General features: G+C 39.5%; 1 protein-coding gene and 1 long non-coding RNA gene across 4 annotated transcripts in view; one reads left to right on the forward strand and one right to left on the reverse strand.

The window, feature by feature from the left end:
- LOC134297824 (uncharacterized) overlaps window positions 1-16,941 on the forward strand; it is a 93,350-nt gene extending 76,409 nt beyond the window's left edge. Inside the window, exons 3-4 of the long non-coding RNA XR_010004705.1 lie at window positions 14,550-14,659; window positions 16,584-16,941. This is a non-coding gene — a long non-coding RNA (uncharacterized LOC134297824). The remainder of the gene's footprint in view (window positions 1-14,549; window positions 14,660-16,583) is intronic.
- crocc2 (ciliary rootlet coiled-coil, rootletin family member 2) overlaps window positions 1-19,008 on the reverse strand; it is a 122,708-nt gene that overhangs the window by 62,632 nt on the left and 41,068 nt on the right. For 2 of the 3 annotated variants that reach the window (XM_062976526.1, XM_062976525.1), the window contains 12 exons: window positions 18,606-18,689; window positions 16,940-17,043; window positions 15,505-15,670; window positions 14,022-14,128; window positions 12,040-12,237; window positions 10,095-10,191; window positions 9,851-9,940; window positions 7,320-7,535; window positions 6,620-6,819; window positions 5,036-5,218; window positions 2,523-2,667; window positions 573-719 (listed from right to left, as the gene is read on the reverse strand). In XM_062976526.1, the coding sequence (XP_062832596.1) occupies window positions 573-719; window positions 2,523-2,667; window positions 5,036-5,218; window positions 6,620-6,819; window positions 7,320-7,535; window positions 9,851-9,940; window positions 10,095-10,191; window positions 12,040-12,237; window positions 14,022-14,128; window positions 15,505-15,670; window positions 16,940-17,043; window positions 18,606-18,689 (1,737 nt within the window). The remainder of the gene's footprint in view (window positions 1-572; window positions 720-2,522; window positions 2,668-5,035; window positions 5,219-6,619; window positions 6,820-7,319; window positions 7,536-9,850; window positions 9,941-10,094; window positions 10,192-12,039; window positions 12,238-14,021; window positions 14,129-15,504; window positions 15,671-16,939; window positions 17,044-18,605; window positions 18,690-19,008) is intronic. The other variant, XM_062976527.1, reaches the window with a different exon arrangement.

Here is a 19,008-nt window from a genome sequence, read left to right on the forward strand (position 1 = left end):
AGGAAGCTTGATGTGGAAAAGAATGGGATTGCACTCTACATGATCCAACTTTAGCTATGTGTCCAGATGTATAATTGGAACAGTAAACAGCTACCTACATATTTTTGTTTACTTATGCAAGGCCTACCTGACTTAGTTGTGTAATTTCACATGTGTATGTTAGTTTTGAATACAAATGGGTGAAGATTAAATGGGTTGAAATGGGTGAATCATAGTGAATATACATTGTCTTTAATCCAGTTTGACCTTACAGATCACCATAGGGAGAGTTAGTAACAGTTTCCTGTCTACCATCTGCAAGACCCAATCAGAAGAAATCATCTGAATGCAAGACATTCTGGTCAGCATAGCCTCTGCAACAACATTGTGGTCTCTAAGAAGGTTGTCTCATGGGTCAGATCTCATATCCATCATTCCACCAACTTTCAGCGCTCCATATCCACTGCCTAGCTGCCTCAATTCATCCAATGACAAGGTCATCTCTGCCTAGGCAGAAGCTTAAACATGTTGCTTGACTACACTCATACGGGTTCTGTTATAACATGGACCAGCTTATCTTATAGTCTTTTTACCTGTAGGATTATGTGATTGAGGTTCACTTTGTCATGAGCCAGGCCTTCATTCAGAGCTCCCATCGTGGCCAGTGAATCCCTCAGCTCAGCATCTTCTGATTTCATCTTGTGTATGGAGAGCTCCAGCTCAGCATTGGTGGCTTCAGTCTGAGGGAGAGAATGGAAGCATTTTCACATGTAATATTTCTAATCTTTTCAAATGTGGCTATTCAAACAGTTGTTAGGTTAGGAACAATTTTTACAAAGTTTCTCTGTCCATGTTCTGCTCTTCACAGGTAAACCTGAAAGTGTTGATGGAGAATTCTGCCATATTCCATGCACCCTCCTGCTTCTCTCCTAGTCTTCCTATTCTTGACTGGTTCACTTTTTCCCCCCTCTGAGAAACAGCCTCAGAACAGAAGCTGGATAATGTAGCAGAGTCAGGCAAACAGATATAAGTAAATTTTTCTAGGTATTTGATAAATCTATCTTTGTAAGCCTTTGGCCAAGTTGCTCATATGAGCTAAGCTTTGGAAAAGCTACTTCAAACTACTAAACATTTCCCAGCCAGCAGGGGCAGTAGCCATACTGGCTGGTGGACCCTAGTACTGTAGCTCAAAATACAACTTGTCCTAATTCTATAGAGGGTTGATTGAAATATTTCATTAATAAGACAATCTACTTGTCCATTCTGTTCTGGGTTTAATGGTAGGTCAGCACCAATATTTTAGTCCCAAGCAGCAAGGAAGGGAAGGGGAAATTTCCTTAGCCTTCATGTGCATGCTGTTTTTCAGCATCATTATGCCCTATGGAAATATTCTGTAAGGAAAATGTCATTTTCCCCCACGGGTAATTTTATGCTGGCCAAAGTGTGGGTGGCAAAGAGATCTGCTACTCACTTCAGCTGAGCCAGTCTGAGTGGTTTTCATGGGAGTGTTTTACCAAAACAGTTACTCATCTAGGGCCTGCCCTAACACCCTATTGGATCATGGCCTTGGTGGGCATTTTATTTCTGAGAAAAGAGATTAAACATAGTACACACAGTTTACTGTTTTGAAATATCAAGGCCTGATGATGTGATGGCATGCAACAGCACCTCACCCACAGTTCTGCTTTCCTCTTTTATTATATACATAAGAGCATAAAGCTGGTAGAAATGAAATTTGGGTTTTCTTTTGGATTGTCAGCCTAGCTTAGAAACTGAAACTATGACTTCTCTGGTTGTTTCGGGGATTCACTGCCTGAATTGGAACTACTTCTGGTCAGCATGGTTTATTAGCAGCTAAGATTTTATATTCTACACCAACACTGCGAGTATGACCTTGAGGAAATGAAATATTCAGTGACATTTTCCAGAGGAGAAAGGCACTATGTGTTTCTCAACTAGCAGGGTTTTGCAATAAAGCAAAGTACTTAAAGTTTTGGGTGAGGTGCTTTACCAAGACATTTAGTTTACATAAAACTCGGCAAACCTAGAAACCACTTCCATATGAACTCTTGGTCTTCATTCAGTCTTTCAAGTCATTAGCTAGCAGCATAGTGTCAGTAGTAAAGCAGAGCAGAGCAAAATTGGTTAGATAAAAAGAATATGTGCAATTAATGTAACTTGAAACCACTTTAACTGTCATGGCTCAATGATACCAGCCCCATTTGACAGACAAGACTAAAGACCTTGCAAAACTACAAATCCCATGATTCTGAGACATAGCAGTTAAAGTGGTTTCAAGTTATATTAATTCTACAATCTCGATGCATGTTAAGATACTACAACACAACTCTTCTAGGGTTTTCATTTGGTATGAAAGAAGTCATTAATTTGCTCTGCAAGAAAGGCAAATCAATATCACCATGATGACACGAGAGAAGCAAGAAGTGAGCAAAAAAGAATGTGAGCAGGTACCCATCACCAGTTCAAGAGACAGGAGCAGAGCTCTTTTGTATACAGTGATCACACTAATTAGCCATCCTTACTTTGGAAAGCGCTCTCCTCAAGCCTTCATTAGCACTCTCCAGCACATCCTTCTCTAGCATGGACTGGTTCAGAGATTCCTTGACAGTTACCAGCTCCTTCTTCAGGGATGACATCCTTTCTTCTAGCTGCTCCACATGCCTTTGTCTAAGCAAGAAGGAAATGTATAAACCTGCTTTACACTTCAATCCATGCTAATTCCTATTCTAGCATTTGCGTGACTTATCTTGTGATCTACTTTGGCAGCATGTGTGGCAATCTATTTCTTTTCCAACAGTTCAATACTTGAAAGAAGAATCATGTAGCCTTCCACCCCAGAACTAGTTTGGCTTAGGGAATATAGCTGTCAGACGTTAATCAGTGCATCTGCATTCATTTCAGCCCCCACAACCATTGCCTTCTTGTCTTGAATTAATGAAACCATGATCACCACAAGCATTTATTGCCCCACACTTGAGGACCTAGTCTTGAAAGGTTGAATTTTGGACAACATTCCATGACCCCCCACCCCCAAGCACCATACAGCCAGGAACTCCAGATATTGTCTTGGTGAAAAATTTCAAAGCCTGTACCAAGCTGCCCAATGATCAGTTTGATGGGAACTGTTGGTTATAATACCCTGTTTCCCCTAAAATAAGACATCCCCAGAAAATGAGACCTAGTAGTGGTTTTGCTGAATTGCTAAATATAAGATCTAGCAAAGTTTTTGTTTGGAAGCATGCCCGACAGACAGAACACTAGAGCATGCAGGATTGGCAAATATATGTACCATAGAATTGTTGTACATGGAAATAATGGTAGTAACAAGAAATTCTTCATAGGATTCACAGTTTGGTTATTCTGGTTTGTGATGATAACTACTGTACAGTATATAATAAATGTTCATTTTTTTTGTTCAACAATAAATGTGAATTCTTCTTCATGGAAAAATAAGACATCCCCTGAAAATAAGACCTAGTACATCTTTGGGAGCAAAAATTAATATAAGACACTGTCTTATTTTCGGGGAAACACGTTATCTAAGGGTTTGGGAACAGGAGAGAGGAGTTCACAATGTCCACGACCCTCAAACCAGCACGAAAACTATATGAATTAGAAGCAAAATCCTGCTGCCTTCATTGAGCAACTGGAAATTCAGTATAAATCATGAACTTGGGACCTTGCAAGGCTTGGAGGACTACAGCTGGTACCAAGGTTTTATTACTTGTCCTGCTGTCACTGCTCTGAGTTGCTTGAGATTTCTACTGGTGCTATATTCTTTTCCTTCAGAGGCTCAATATTAGGAGAGCTCCCATTCAACCCAAAACGCTTCCCAAACATACAGTACTTCCCAAACAATGCATTAATTGGTCATTCTTGTTTAAGAGTGTTGAGAATTGTCATTCAAACACGCCCAGAGTGTCCACATTGAAAAAAGCACCAAAGTGGACCCACTTTGAATAGCACAGAGGTGCTGTGGCAACTTGGCAATGTTTTGTAAAGACCTTGGGGTTTACCGTATGAAAGAAAGTTTTATTAATCACAGCTTGCTTGCCCTTTCCAACACTGGAGCAACTTCAATCTCAGTTACCCTGCTATTCCTCTCTTCTTGCTGTTATGTGCTTTCAGGTAATTTCTAATTTTAGGTGACCCTATAATGGGGTTTTGTTAAAAATATTTGTTCCAAGGGATTTGTTCTTGCCTTCTTTTGAAGTTGAGAGGGCGTGACTGCCCAAGATCACCCAGTGGATTACCATGGCCCAGTGAGGATTCAAACCTTGGTCTCCAGAGTCTGATGCTCAAACCATTACACCACACTGGCTTTACATCATCTTCTTGACCACCGACAATTTTGCATTTAACATAGCATATGGTGTGGATCATTCTTAGTAAGCTGTCCCTATTTTAGCCAAAATAATTTGCCCATAATAATAGGCAATTAATATGAGATGAGTTTCTTTTGCAACTAGAAAAATCTAGTACTCTTAGTTATAGATCCAGTGATCTATGATTTTGATTTCCAGTGGGTTATAGTCTTTTCTTCCCCAAAGTATATTCATTTTCCAATTTAAACAACAGTACGTGTTGTGATACATGAGTTAACTCTTCATTTTGAAATATTTCCTCCAAGCCAATGTGAACACACCCAATCCTGTGTGCTTTTGGAAGCAAAGTAGACTTGGTTTTGTTTCGTACATGGATAGGCTCTCAATGAGAGAATATGAGAAATCTCCAGGAAGGGCCAAGAAAGAAACCCTAGGGAGCTTCTGCCAGTTAACGTTGTCAATAATTGGTTAGATTGGGGGGTGGCCAAAATGCTGCCCTCCAGATGTTGGTGGACTGCCATTCCCAGTATAGTCAATGCTATGATGTATTCAGTGTTCTTAAGTGGCTATGACTTGACTTTAACTAAGGGGAATATTACTTAAGACCTTCTGTCTCCCTGAGTGTATAATTCTCCTAACACCAGCATTAAAGCAAAGAATAATACTGCCCTGAGTATCTCAGTGATAGAGACACAACTGCGATACCTCACCCTCTCTCAAGCTGCTTCCTTGTTCTCTCCCATTCTTTAATTACATCTTCCTTCTGCTCCTCCAGGGCTTTTCGCTGCTTCTGCAGCTCTCCATTCACAGTTTTTAGCCGCTCCACGTCCAGATGAGAGGAATCAAGCTGCTGCATCATGCTTTCCATCTCCATCTCCAAGGCCTCCTTCTCTCTGGTGAAATAAGAAAACAACTCTGAGCAGCCATCAACCAAGATAACACAACCAAAAAGAGAGGTCTTGGACTCTCAGGTGAAAGAACAAGTTCCACTTCCTATACATGTCTTCAAAACACATTTGCCTGCCATTTCTTTTTGGCAAAGCCGAGTTTGTGGGATGTGATGGAACCGGAGGATTGCTTTCAGGAAGTTACTGATCAGACCGCAGTTATGATAACAACCTCTCTGGTGTCTGTTGTGTGTCTGTAAGAAATTTCCAGTTTATGGTAACCATAAGGCAAATCTGTTATGGTTTTTTTCTGGACATAATTTGTTTAGGGAGAGTTTGCCATTGCATTCCTCTGAGGCTGAGAGAGTGTGAATTGTCCAAGTTCACCCAGTTACTTTCATAGTTTAATGAGGATTCAAACTTTGGTCTCTAAAGTCATTGTCCAATGCTGGCTCAAGTAAAGATGACTACCAGATCACTGAATTTTCCTAAAATAAGACTTTCCTGGAAGCCATTTTATTCCACGCAACCAGTGTTCTGGGACAAATCAATTACATATATGTTGATATATGCTTTCAAACCAAAAAATGCCACTCTTGAGGAGAATCACTTGATGAGCTTTGACAGCAATGAATCTCAATGTTTAGCCCCCGGTGGCACAATGAGTTAAATCCTTGTGCCAGCAGGACTGCTGACCGAAAGATCGGCAGTTTGAATCTGAGGAGCAGGGTGAGCTTCCATCTGTCAGCTCTAGCTCCCCATGCGGGGACATGAGAGAAGCCTCCCACAGGATAGTAAAACATCAAACATCCGGGCGTCACCTGGGCTACATCTTTGAAGAAGTTGCTCAGGGGCAACTTGCAGTTTCTCAAGTCACTCCTGACACACACAAAACCCCCCCCTTTATTTTAATAATGCCTTTTTATTGCTCTGGCTGAGGGTCACAAATGAAAGTTTTGCAAAGGGGTATAATATCATCTGAATGGAACGCTCCTTTATATTAACATGGAAAATAGGTTGTATAATATTCTTTATCCATCCATCCATCCATCCATCATCCAGTTCCAAATATAATCTGCACCACTGGGAAGGCAAAGAAACACAGAACACTCTTTGAATCAGTGAGATATTCCATGGACCCTTCCTACTCTAAAAGGGCACCCAAAGTTTCAGACAGACATCTTTCTCAGTCCTGGGAGGGAACCTGTGACCTTCCTCTCACTTCTGAGTTTGGTGAAGGGATATGAAAAATGAAGAAGGTTTTCAGCTACTAATACATCACTACAGAGGGAGGTGCTTTCTTTTCTGAAATACACAATTCTGTAGTTCACTTGGAAGGTTGAGACAGAGCATGTCATTTGATATCAGTCACAGACTTGGATCCTGCCTCTTTCTTTCTGCTCTCACCTTCCTAGAACTTCCATTGAGGTTTTCCAGCGTTGCAGCTCCTGTCTGCAATCTTCCACTGTCCTGGTCAGCAATTCACGTTCCTGACTCTGTTCCTGCAGCTGCTGTTTTGTGGCTTTTGTTTCCTGCTGGCATTCAGAGAGCTGCTTCTTGACAGATCCCAGAGCATCCCGGCAAGACTCCAGCTGCATATGCAACTCCTGTTCACAAAAAGAGGGAGTCTCTTTCGATAGCATACAACATGATAGATAGTCTATAGTTCTTACAGTTTAATGTGCAAATTGCCCCTAGGTTTATTTACAGCTTTTTCTGTCCTTTTCTGTCCACTGATAGGTGTTACATTCCAAAAGCTAGGGCAAAACCACAATAAGACATCCATTTACCAAAGTAGTTCCAAAAGTCTTAACGTTTTACTGCAATGCACTTTGTAACTGAAGCAACTTAGAATATTATACACAATCTAAATAAATTTTAGCTACATGCACCGGCTGACTTTATTACTCTATCTTTTGGGGTTTGATTCAAAGACCAACCACAGATACCCAGAGACCCATTATACAAATTGGTATAGTCACTCTTATATAAAATGGCAAAATCAAAGTTTGCTTTTTGAATTCCTCCCACCTCTGAACACAAACATTTTAACATTATAAGCATTTTAACATTAAAAATACTGTAGGTGAAAAGCAATGTGTCCAACCTGTTCCCGCTGCTGTGATCTCTGAAAAGCAGCCTGCACACTTTGCAGTGCTCTGTTCTGATGTGATGGTGAATGTGCCCGAGATGGTGAACTTCGGCGGCGGCGAGGGGAGTTAGAACGTAGGGGAGAAGCGAGCCATAGGATGTCTTCCTCAGATGCAGCTTGGGTGCTTTCCATGGGGACTAATCCTGTCCCCTTTGATTCTAAGAGAACCAACTAGAAGGAAAGGAGAAAATAAAATCCTCATCAATCCATTCCCAAATTATTACAAGCGTGAAGCCACATTATGAAGTCATCCCCAGTCCAGCAGATGAAGAAACATACATTTAAAAACAGACCTTTCTTTATAGCAATATTTCATGGCTACAATCATGAGAGGTAGAATCAGAACTTGGAAACATTATTTTTGGAATACAGTTCCCATAATTTCTTAGCTGACACAGTTGTCTGGGCAATTCTGTAGCCCCCCAGAATAAATTTTTCCAAGATCTCCTTTTTCCCCTATGGAAATCTAAACCCATAAGGCATTTAGATCAAAATCTTTTTTTGATAAAGTTGTTTGCTTACATGTATTATTATTATTATTATTATTATTATTATTATTATTATTATTATTATTATTATTATTGATAATAATAATAATTAGTTTGTGTGGGTACAACATAGATTAAAATGCAATTAAAATCACAGAAACCATTTTAAAACACATAGATTAGAAACATCTAATCATGAAAAACACTGTAAAATGTCAAAAACATGTTCACATGATATATTTTCTATCTACAATATGACTCCCATATCTGCGGGGTATACATTTCTGGACATAAAACCATGGATAATAACAATGCCTATGGAAATTAAGGACTTTCAGCCCAAGAACCCCATAGAACGGGCCTGTACAACATATGACCTGCGGACTGGATGTGGCCCGCAAAAGCCTTCCCTGTAGCCTGTAGGCGGGCCTAGCCTTCTCCTTTACTGACCCATGCCAAAGGCTGACCTGCAAAGTAGAAGCCCAGGCTCTTCATCAGCCTGCCTGCCTACTGAAGGAGGCCGTGTAGCTCTTGCTAGCTGGTGTGCGGGCAGGTGAAGGGTCACTCACCCATACACCTGCAAACAATAGCTGCAGGGCCTGCCCTTTCCCTCCCTTCTGCTGAGAGCTATAGAAGTTTGTTTGGGTGAGTTCATCCTCCTGCTCATCCCTTGCCTCCTCAGCTATGGAGGCTTGCCATGCCCAGCAAGGCAAGCCAAGCCTCTGCAGCTGCGAAAGGAAGGGCACACTTACAGGCAAGTTCATCCACTTGCACATGAGCTCTGCAGATTACGGGTAGCTGCAGAGGCCAGAGGCAAGCAAGGAGATGAAGGAGAAGCCCCTTTCCCAGCTATGCACCATTTTCCATTGGAATGGCACAGGACTGGAAAAGGGGCAGAGCTTCCCCTTTTGCAGGGAGGAGAGGGTAGCCTGAAGAAAGGTTTTGGGTTTTTGTTGGCTTTTTAGAAGGACAAAGCTGTGCACTTCTGCCATAGAATCACATTAGAGGTTGTACTGTTGTACTGTATTTAAATGCTATGTTACAGTCAATCCGTTTAATAATCACTTAAGACGTCTGATCCAGAAAGTTAACTGTCTTGGGGTGGTTCTACACAGACACTATAATGCAGTCTGAAGCTGACTTAGGAGTGGGATGTTCACAAAACTTACACCCCCCAAAGCACGCTGCGGCACACAGCAAGCCAGAAATTGTGCTGCAGATGATCAGAGTATATCCCATGCAAGGCTCGAAATCTGGTAATCCTTAGCAGACACAGATTATGCGCATAAGCACATCTTGGAGGGATGGTTGTCTAGCCACTGATACTACAGTTCTTGGGTTTGGTTCCAATCCACAATCAGTGGATACTGTGGTCCACACTCCCAACGTCAAACTGCTTCCTGAGGTATTTGTGTAGATGCTATGTTTTAATCTACTTTCAAACTGGATTAGAGTGTTTGTGTAGAATTGCCCTTAGATAAAACTGAAAAATGGGGCCCCTGATGGCATAGCGGGGTAAGCTGAGCTGCTGAACTAGCTGACTGAAAGGTCAGCGGTTCGAATCTGCGAAGCGGGGTGAACTCCCACTGTTAGCCTCAGCTTCTGCCAACCTATCAGTTCAAAAATATGCTAATGTGAGTAGATAAATAGGTATCACTCTGGCGGGAAGGTAATGGCACCCCATGCAGTCACACTGGCCACATGACCTATGGATGACGCTTGCTCTTCGGCTTAGAAATGGAGATGAGCACCAACCCCCAGAGTCGGACAGGACTAGATGTGATGTCAGGGGAAAACCTTTACCTTTACTAAAACTGAAGTGTCCTAAACACACACCATCCAACATCCGTAGAATCAGAACAGAGAACAATTGGAGTCTGTCCAAGTGAACGTGCTGGTGAACTACATCTCTTTTTCCAATAAATAGCTGTTATCAAATTACATACAGTGATCAAATTAAATACAGCTACTTGTGTTGTAGATGAAAACTTCACACACCTTTGTGATGCTGTTCAAGGTATGTTGTAAATATTCAATTTCTTCTTTCAGATCCTTCACTTCTTCTTGGTCTCCAATCATGCTGGCCTCCTAGTGTTCAAAGATAAGCAGTTACTCAGAAATGAATACAGACAAAGAACAAGGATATCTGAATATCAGCATATCTGAAGCCTGTGCATCTCTGTTTGGGGAGGGGGTGTTTGTTTGAGAGAATGACAAAAAGAGGGGATGTAGGTATGTGTACCAATTTCTGAATGTCCATTTTTAGATCAGAGATGGTCTTCTCTTTCTTTGTGTTCTGTTCCTTAAAATTATCTCCTAAAGCACTCAGCTCTTTAATCCTGAAAGATATAAACCATATACAGTTGTCATATTGATCAGGAAGATCACTAAATGATTCTATTGAATCAGTTCTTCACACTCTTGGAATGATTAGATTAGAAACCATCGCTTCAGACATCATATTAAAATGTATAAAATATAAATCAGGAGACAAAACAATAACATGTAAGAACAGTAAGTGCTTTGATAGGCATTCTTTTCTATAATGTACTTTTCAAACCATGTCCTCTTAAGGGTTGCTAGAGACAGATCTTGGAAGAAGTTGAGTGTCTGTGGCAATAGTCATCAATAAGGAGGCAGGGAGACTGTGTGCTACACAGGCACTTAGTCCAATTTAGGATGTGGATCAAAGAGATCTGGTTCACTTTAGTGTGCTTGAACCAGGTGCAAGCTTTTGCAAACCTCCAGGAATCCGGATCTATCTGAACACAGGAGTATTTTTTTTTTCTTGGATACCCTGGCAAATGCGTTGGTTAATTCAGCTTCTGTTGTGATGCCTTCAGCTTTAGCCCTGTCCTGACAAGTGCTCCAAATGCTTTTGCTGTGCAGCACTGCACTGTTTATACACATTCTATGGTGTAATCCAGAATTTCAGTTAAGTTTTTAAACAGTTTTTGGCTGAATGCAAGTTGGAGGTTGCGTTGGGGGTGAACTTTTTGTAGACACTCCAACCTTGAGTTGGCTTTCAACCAGATTATGTTTCCTGTGTGGATAGGGCCTCTGTGTCCATTCCAAGATTAGAAAATGGGAATCAGCTAGACCCAACATTAAATGCACAACATCAAATTGTACATTCTATTCTCATTTACTTCACATCATCTCTGTGTGTTTTCCCTTCTCCTTGCCAGCTCTGCTTCCTTCCTTTATGAGGAGTGGTGACTCTTGAAATATGTATCTCAAAGTCTAGTACTCTGCTTTTCCCCACCAATTTTAGTAACAAGTGTGATAGTCTTTGTGGGAAATCCAGCTTTGCAGTTGGTGTTATCAAGTCTTCCAAGATGAGGGATTTTGTTTAGTCATGGGGCTCTGTTGGATTTTGGGTTGGTGTTGGAGCTCATGTTCAGTAGGTTGCATTGCACTTCTTCCTGTTCTGGCTGACCTGTTTTCCTTGTCACTAAGATTTTGTGATTTTGTTGTTGTTGTTTTTGTTGTTGTTGAAACAATGGAAACTCCCGCAGAATCATTTTCTAGAAGCAAAGCTCCACCAACATCACTGCTTTCATATTTTTGTTACTAGAATATATTTTATTGGGTAAGGGTTTCACAAAGCTACAAGAGGGTCTGGAGGCTTAATGCAGAACAAAGAAAGAACGGACAATTTGAACCTTTATGCTAGGGTTTAATATAAGCAGCCCATAGTCTGATTGTAGCTCATCAGGGTTAATTTCACAGACCCTAGAAACTGCTTAAAACAGTTTTAACTTCTTTTTGGACAAAAATAGGAAACTCATGCCTCTTGAATCCTTTTGGGAGTGTTGGTGTGTCCTCTGAAACATCTCATTTAGCTTGTCTTAGCAACCCCTCCAAGAATGTGTGAATGTATTTATTGTTATAATACTGTTGTTTTATCCTGTTTTTATACTGTGAATTGCATTTTTATGAAATTTTATTTTAATTGTGTGGTTGGGCTTCGCCCCATGTGAGCCACTCCGAGTCCCCTAGGGGAGATGGTGGTGGGATACAAAAATAAAGTTGTTGTTGTTGTTGTTGTTATTATTATTATTATTATTAATAATAATAATAATAATAATAATAACTGGTGGGGAAAGGTTCCAGACCATTCAAAGTTGTCAGCCTCTCAAGACATTGTGATCTGAAGACTAATGACCTGTTGGTGCGCTTCTTACCTCGAGTTTAGTTCAGTCTTTTCTCCATCCCAACGGCTCTGCAGCTGGACCATCTCACGAACTTTCTCCCGAAGCTGTTTCTCAAGTAGAGAGACAGAGCTGCTCTCAGAGAGGCGCAGATTGGAATCCAAATTGAGACAGGCTGTCTGGAGGCGGCGGGAAGTTCTTGCCATGTCAGTTCCTGCCTCAGCAAGACCCCTGGTAGTGAGAGAGTTAAAGTATTTTCCCCCCTTCATAATCTATATACATCACCACCTCAAAACCTTAAGTATGCCAACACCAGAACTGCCAGATTTATGGTGCCAACACCCATACTATTGCCACAGGATTAAGATGCCAGCTACTGCCAGGAATCTGTGCTGCTGCTGGTATCAAAACAAAAACACCTAGACTTTCATCCACTTCCAATTCCCTATCATCATATCAAAAATTATGTACAACAAAATGTATTTATAAGCAATTTTTTAGAGAAAACATTATTCTTGCAAATGAAACTTTAGCCTTTTCTGTAAATAATCTATATTTGTATCACTAACAATGATTTCACTGTGGTCTAAACCCAATAGTCGAGTTAGACTAACACTGACAGCATTAGCTGACATGAAGGACATTAACTCAAGCAATGCAAGTGGGACATCATGGGTACCTTTTTCAGTTGTTACTTTCTCATCAACAAAGTGGCTCTTAAATGGAGATTGTCACCGACAGGCAGATTTCAATGGGTCTCAAAGGAATCCCTCATTCATGAAAGAAAACAGGGCAAACTACAGCAAAGGAGGCTAGAATCACTCTCCTAACTATCCTTTCTTTGGCATGAAATTGTTTTTTATTCTTATTGACAGTTTTCAAAGAAAGAGTTTGATATAAAAATGGAATTGCATCTTTCGTATAGCTCCCAGAATCCTCAATCAGTCCAGCTGCTGGTTATGCTGGTTGGGCCATTCTGGGAGCTGTAGTCTGAAAAAATTCTGCGCCACACCAATTTATATCACGATCTTTCATGAATAATACTATTATATTAGAAAATAAGTTCAACTTTTATAAATAATATGTAAAAGATGAAGATAACTTGTTCGGCACACACAAACATGGCATCACAATTGTGTTTATTCTTTAAATGAGATGAAGTGCATGGTTTCTTCTACACACATGATATATTGGTTGAAAAACAGGACACAGCAAGTTGTTTCCAGGGTTGAACTCAAGAATGACACAATATTCTATGTTTATGACATTCTGCGAATAAGAATACTCAAGTCTTCTTCTGCTCCCACTTCCTTCCATGTAATTATTGCTTTTCTCATTACTGGACTCTGGGTCAAGATATATCCTCAGCTAAGATAAAAATGGCTTAAGTGACAGATTATTATGCTTAAAGGGAGGGCTGGTGAGCAAACAGTATTGTGGGCCTCTCCTATTTAGTATATCTGCACTTGAAATTGTCCACCACTTCATTTCTTTACAACTATTCAATGCAACTGGTGTTTTAAAACTAAGGTTTCTGATGTAACATGGTATTATCTCTCAGGGGTCGTTCTGGGATATGTGCATGTTTGGTGTCATTCTATGCTTGTCTGCCCAGAAGTCTCATTGTGTTTGGTGTGGCCTACTCTTTGAGAAATAAATACCAAAATGCAACTTAAATGCATGGGAGTCACACCAATGGTTTACTTGTGTGTCTGACCAAGGAAGAACTTTTCAATCGACACAATTTAAGTCAATGAAAAACAGGAGTTCAAGTTTACACCTGGAATGAAGTTTATTAGATCATGGGATTACAATTTTTTGACATCCTTTCATTCCTCCTCCTGCTGCCAAACTTCCCACTAATGTTTTGGGAGATGATACCGCCCAATCTTTCACACACAAAAATGCCAGGTACTGCTGTAAAGACATCAGTAATTCAATCAGCTCTTTATCGTAATCCTGCCATTGTTAATTATCTGCAGAGCAATTTCAGTAGCACTTAGGGGGGCACCTACCTCTCCACTGTTGTGCGAAGCTCTGCAAAGTTGCTGCGGAGTGTGGCAGCTTGACGCCAAAGCAGAAGGATCCCACTGTGCTCATGGCTTAAATATGAACTGTAGCTCTGATAAGAACAATGGCAAATATATATATACCTGGCATGTTGCGAGTTCTACAGCATATTGTTTACAGTACACAACAGAAAGGAGTTCCCCATATTTGTGTGACCTATTGTTCTAAATTCCCAAGTTTTGCTGAAGGTCCTGCACAGGTAACAGGATTGGGAATATAATCAACATCTATATTTTTGTCGTTCTTGACAAGAAAGGACATCTCATTTCAAAAGCTATGATGAGCATTTCCATATTTAGGGATGTATTATTGTGCAAGATTTCATGGTGAGCTTTTAAGAAACAGATTATTGTGTAGAAATACTTCTTTGGATAAAAATATTTGGTTTGTTTTGCACAAAACATTTTTTCTGTGCAAAATACGATAAAAATAATCAAACATTGTATGAAAATCCCTGCAATCTTCCCCATCAGGGAGAAGAGATCTGATATCTTTCCTTCTTGCATAAAAGAAGGATTTGATGTTTTATAACCCTAATCAAGATCAGAAAACCTATGCAACATGGAGGTCATGGCATAGACTGGTAAGAACATTAACTGAAAATACAGTTTACCCATAAATGTTTGAATCATTTTTATGTTTGCTTTGTTTTGCAAGCTGCTGAGAACACTGGGAAAACCAGGAGAAAAAATGTTAACTAAACTTGTAATTGACCTTCTATTTCCAATAAAATGGTTTCCCCCCTATCTGGGTGGGAATATTGATGCACTACCCCCCAAACTCACTGCAAAACTGCTAAAATTAAAGTATATGCCAAGGATATGCTTTTTCTCCAGTGTTTAGCATGGTTGGCATCAACTCTAGCTGAACAAATAAGCGGTTTACGTTCAGAACTTGGCCAAAATATATATGAGCTAATATTTTGCTGTAAAAATGAATATGTCTCAGTGCTTGTAAATCTATGCATACATATTATTCTTATACAACATAACTGTATTCATCATCATTACCACCACCACCATGCTGCTTACAATCTCCCCCCACTCCCTGAATCTAGGTTCAATCATACAGAGAAACTCTTTCAAAATCCTGGAAGCATGCCAGCAGCACTTTGGTGGTCTCAGCTCCTTAGGAGAGAAATTCAAGAGCAATTTTAACTGGGACACTACTACAGCTGCTTAGCAGTGTCTGGAAATATCACAGTAGTGGCAAATACAACACTGGGGATTAGAAAGGGAGCTCAATGAAACAATTAAAAAATTGTCAGTGTTGTATGAAGTCCAAAATGGTCACGATCATTAGTTTTTTCTGAGAGCTTCTGGGTAGGGGAAGGTGGCTAGGGATGCAGTATGGCAATGCTATATGAAGTGAAGAGATCTCTTACAATAATGCTACAAAACATTTGAAAAGTTAGGCAAAAATGTATACCTCCCTGCCCTTGTGCCACTGGGAGTCCTTCTGTTCCAGTTCACACCTCAACTTCTGCACTTCTGTAACTGCCCTCTCTAATTCATTTGCAAGTCTCTGTTTTGAGGATTTCATCTGTTCCATCTGTTCCCGAAGTACAGTATTCATGTGTGAAAGGCTGGTGCTCCTAGGTAAAAAAGACATCCAAACATACATCCAAACATGTTAGTCAAAGACAATGTCTTCTTTTACACTCACTGCAGAGCCCAAGAGTTCTATTATCTTCTTTGACAACAATCGAGATGGAACATTCCCTCTTATACTGAAAATATTTGGAAAGGAACTCATCTTCTACCTCAACATTGGGCAAACTCTTTTCCATGGGGCTTACTTCTTTGGAGACTAATTTGTCAAGGGTCTCATGCCAGTTGTAGATGGAACTGAAGCAAGAAGTTGATAGAGGTAGAGTCAAACCTAGGCAATCCCACTGTTTACCTCCCTGTTTCCTCAACTGTCTTTTCTCACTTCTTCCATTATCTTCTTCACATAGCAGGTCAGGACCTGTTCAGCATATTTAAGATCAGACCAAGGGATATCTGTGTCCCTAGGGCTGGAGTTGCCAAACTGCTCTAGCTCTCCCATCCACAGAAATCACGAACATTGCACAATTCTTCAATGAAAAGAATAATGTATTTAAATACATTCAATGTTCTGAAACCATTTGGACTAGACACTTCACGTACCTGACTCATGCTACTAAGATAGATTTAATTGTCAGTCCAGCTGGAGTATATCCAGTGAAATTTACATAATATCCAGCAATTGATTATATTGGTCTACTTAGGCCAAATGTTTGCAAGAATGCCCCGTGTAAATGCTGTGATTATTTTTGTAGCCTTCATCATCAAATTATTTTCCTGTCCCTGAAGTGTGAGTCCTCATTACAATGGAATTGCTGCAAGTGCTGGCTCTCCTCTTGCAGTGATATTCAGAAAATCCATCACACAAGTTTATCTTAATGAGAATTACTCTGAATCTTTCTGAATTTTGAATAATGTTTGTATTTTCATTATCAATTGTATTTTTTTCTGATTTTCTAGGAAGCAGAAACTCTGGACTAGTTCACTACATCATCTTTCCTATCATTGGACAGAGCAAAGGAACCTTGCTACTCAACATGAATGATCTGTTATTTATATCTAAAATTTCAGTCTGGAGTAGCAAGACCAACTTTGTACTCTACAGATACGCTATACAACATCTCCCATCATCCCTAACCAATATACAGAACTCTGTCCCATCAGTTAAGGATCATAACTACAATTTTAAGATGCCAAGAAGGCAACAACCATTGCACTTGTACTATAAACTTCTGTGGATGCTTTTAGATTTAAAGGTATTGTTTGAACATACAACATCATTTCAATAAATCATCTAAAGCAAAGACAAATCTTACTTCTGTTGTTCTTCTTCTAATTGGATAAGTGCACTTTCTAGCTCTGTAATGTGATCGTGCTCAAAGTGGCGTAAACGTGGCTCTGAGTCTAACTTCAACTGTAGCTAATAAGGAAGAACATATAATGAATTGAGGAACCATGGTAATTTGAAGCAAAAATCAAGTCTAGCATAGAATCACAATGTTGGAAGGGGCCACAGGAGACATCAAGTCCAGCATATATGAGAACTTGCATATATTATACAGCAGAGAATCTGTTTTAATCATCAGAATGTCTACCCCATACTCCCCAATAAAAATTTAATAAACCTTTATTGCTTACAATATAAGAATAGCATTAATTAATGCTGCATTATCCGCTGATTTAGATTTCTTGTTGAACTTATGATTCTGGCTCATTGCATCTCTGTCAGAGGGTTTTCTGCAACATTTTGTTCAGAGTTGTGCCTCTGCTTTCTTGTATATTTGGGAGAGTGCAAATTGCCCAAAGTCATACAATGGATTTTCATGTTTGATGTGGGATTCATATTCTAGTCTCCTGGACTTCTGGATCAACATTCAAACCACTACACCACTATAGCTATTCTTGTTTATATAAGTCTGCTAAATTTTTTTTTACCATAGTCCATTTATACTCCTAAAATGATTTTCCTAAGTTTAGGCATAGTAAAATATTTCCTGTTCACCAATGGAGAATAATGAATTATAAACACACACACACACACGTCACACACATAACCATTGGGTAATAGCAATACATAAGACTCATTGCTGAACAAAAACAGTTGAAAACAATGCTGTCCCTTCATTTTTTTATTTTTAGAATTTAAATGTGCCTAATCCATTGGTATCTGACCTTAAACTGTGTTTTGACAAAACCTCTTGAACTATATACATGTTGTTCTGATAAATTTGTTGCTCCCTGAAAATTTACTGCATTTTGTCTTTGGATTCTCCTCACCTAGCTTATCTGACTAGCATTTAGTTAATTTTGAAAGTGGAAAAATGGCAAATGAAATGCCTGAGAGAAAACATCTCTATGAATCTTTAGGTCCCTTGGGGTGAGTCTATAGTTATATTCTGGTAAATTTTGATCACAGAGTCACCCTGGAGGACCTAGAAATTTCTAGAAAGGACATACGAATCTAATCTTTGAACAATCAAATTCACAAAAGTTAAACATGTAAATGCATAAAGGTCAACTATATTTTGAATAGTTTTATACTATGTTTTAATGTCATATTTGGTTGCTATGGGGCAGGTGTGTAACCCCATAATAAATAAGTAAATTCTACTCAATTGCTTAGGCATAAATGATAACAGCTCATATCCACTTGTGGATAAGACACTACACTCAAAATGTGTTAAATGTAATAAAGTATTTTTCAGCTTAGTTGTCTCAGTGGTCCATGTGCTCCCCCACCCCACACAAAAAAACTTTGGACATTCATGAAATGTGTGTGAGAGATTTTAAATTATATGAACTATACAAAGAGTATTTGTACCAAACATGTCATTAGGGTAGGCTCTCTGCCAAGTGCTCACTCCAGTTAAATGTGCATGGTGTGGTGGACAGTGATGTAGAAATTGCTCACAGCGCTAACAGTTAAATAGCCACATGCTCCATCATGACCATTTACATCACAGGGGGAAAAGGTATACAGACCATCTGTTTCTGATGCTCACACTCAGATGTTTTATCCAGCAGTTGCTGCTCCAGTTCCCCACATTTTTTCTTGTACTGTAACATCTAAATTATGGAGTAGAAAGGACAAAAGAATTTATATATAGGGTGAGAAAAATGAAATGAAAGAGGTAAGATGCTTTACCTGCATTAAAAGAGGCACAAGCTTAATGTACAGGATAAAATACAGGGTATTAAACACATTTAGAAGTTCAATTCTATATACTATAGAAATTGTAAATACAATTTTTGTGCACTCCTTATTAGGACAACATCAAGAATTAAACTCCAACATACCAAAGGTAATTTGTACAACAACTTTAATAGGTTTTCAATCAATTCTAAAGAGCAGTATAAACATTTCTTGCATTGCTATAAAGACATT

Source organism: Anolis carolinensis, chromosome 3, assembly GCF_035594765.1.
Source record: "Anolis carolinensis isolate JA03-04 chromosome 3, rAnoCar3.1.pri, whole genome shotgun sequence".
In the NCBI taxonomy this organism is placed as follows: Eukaryota; Metazoa; Chordata; class Lepidosauria; order Squamata; family Dactyloidae; genus Anolis; species Anolis carolinensis.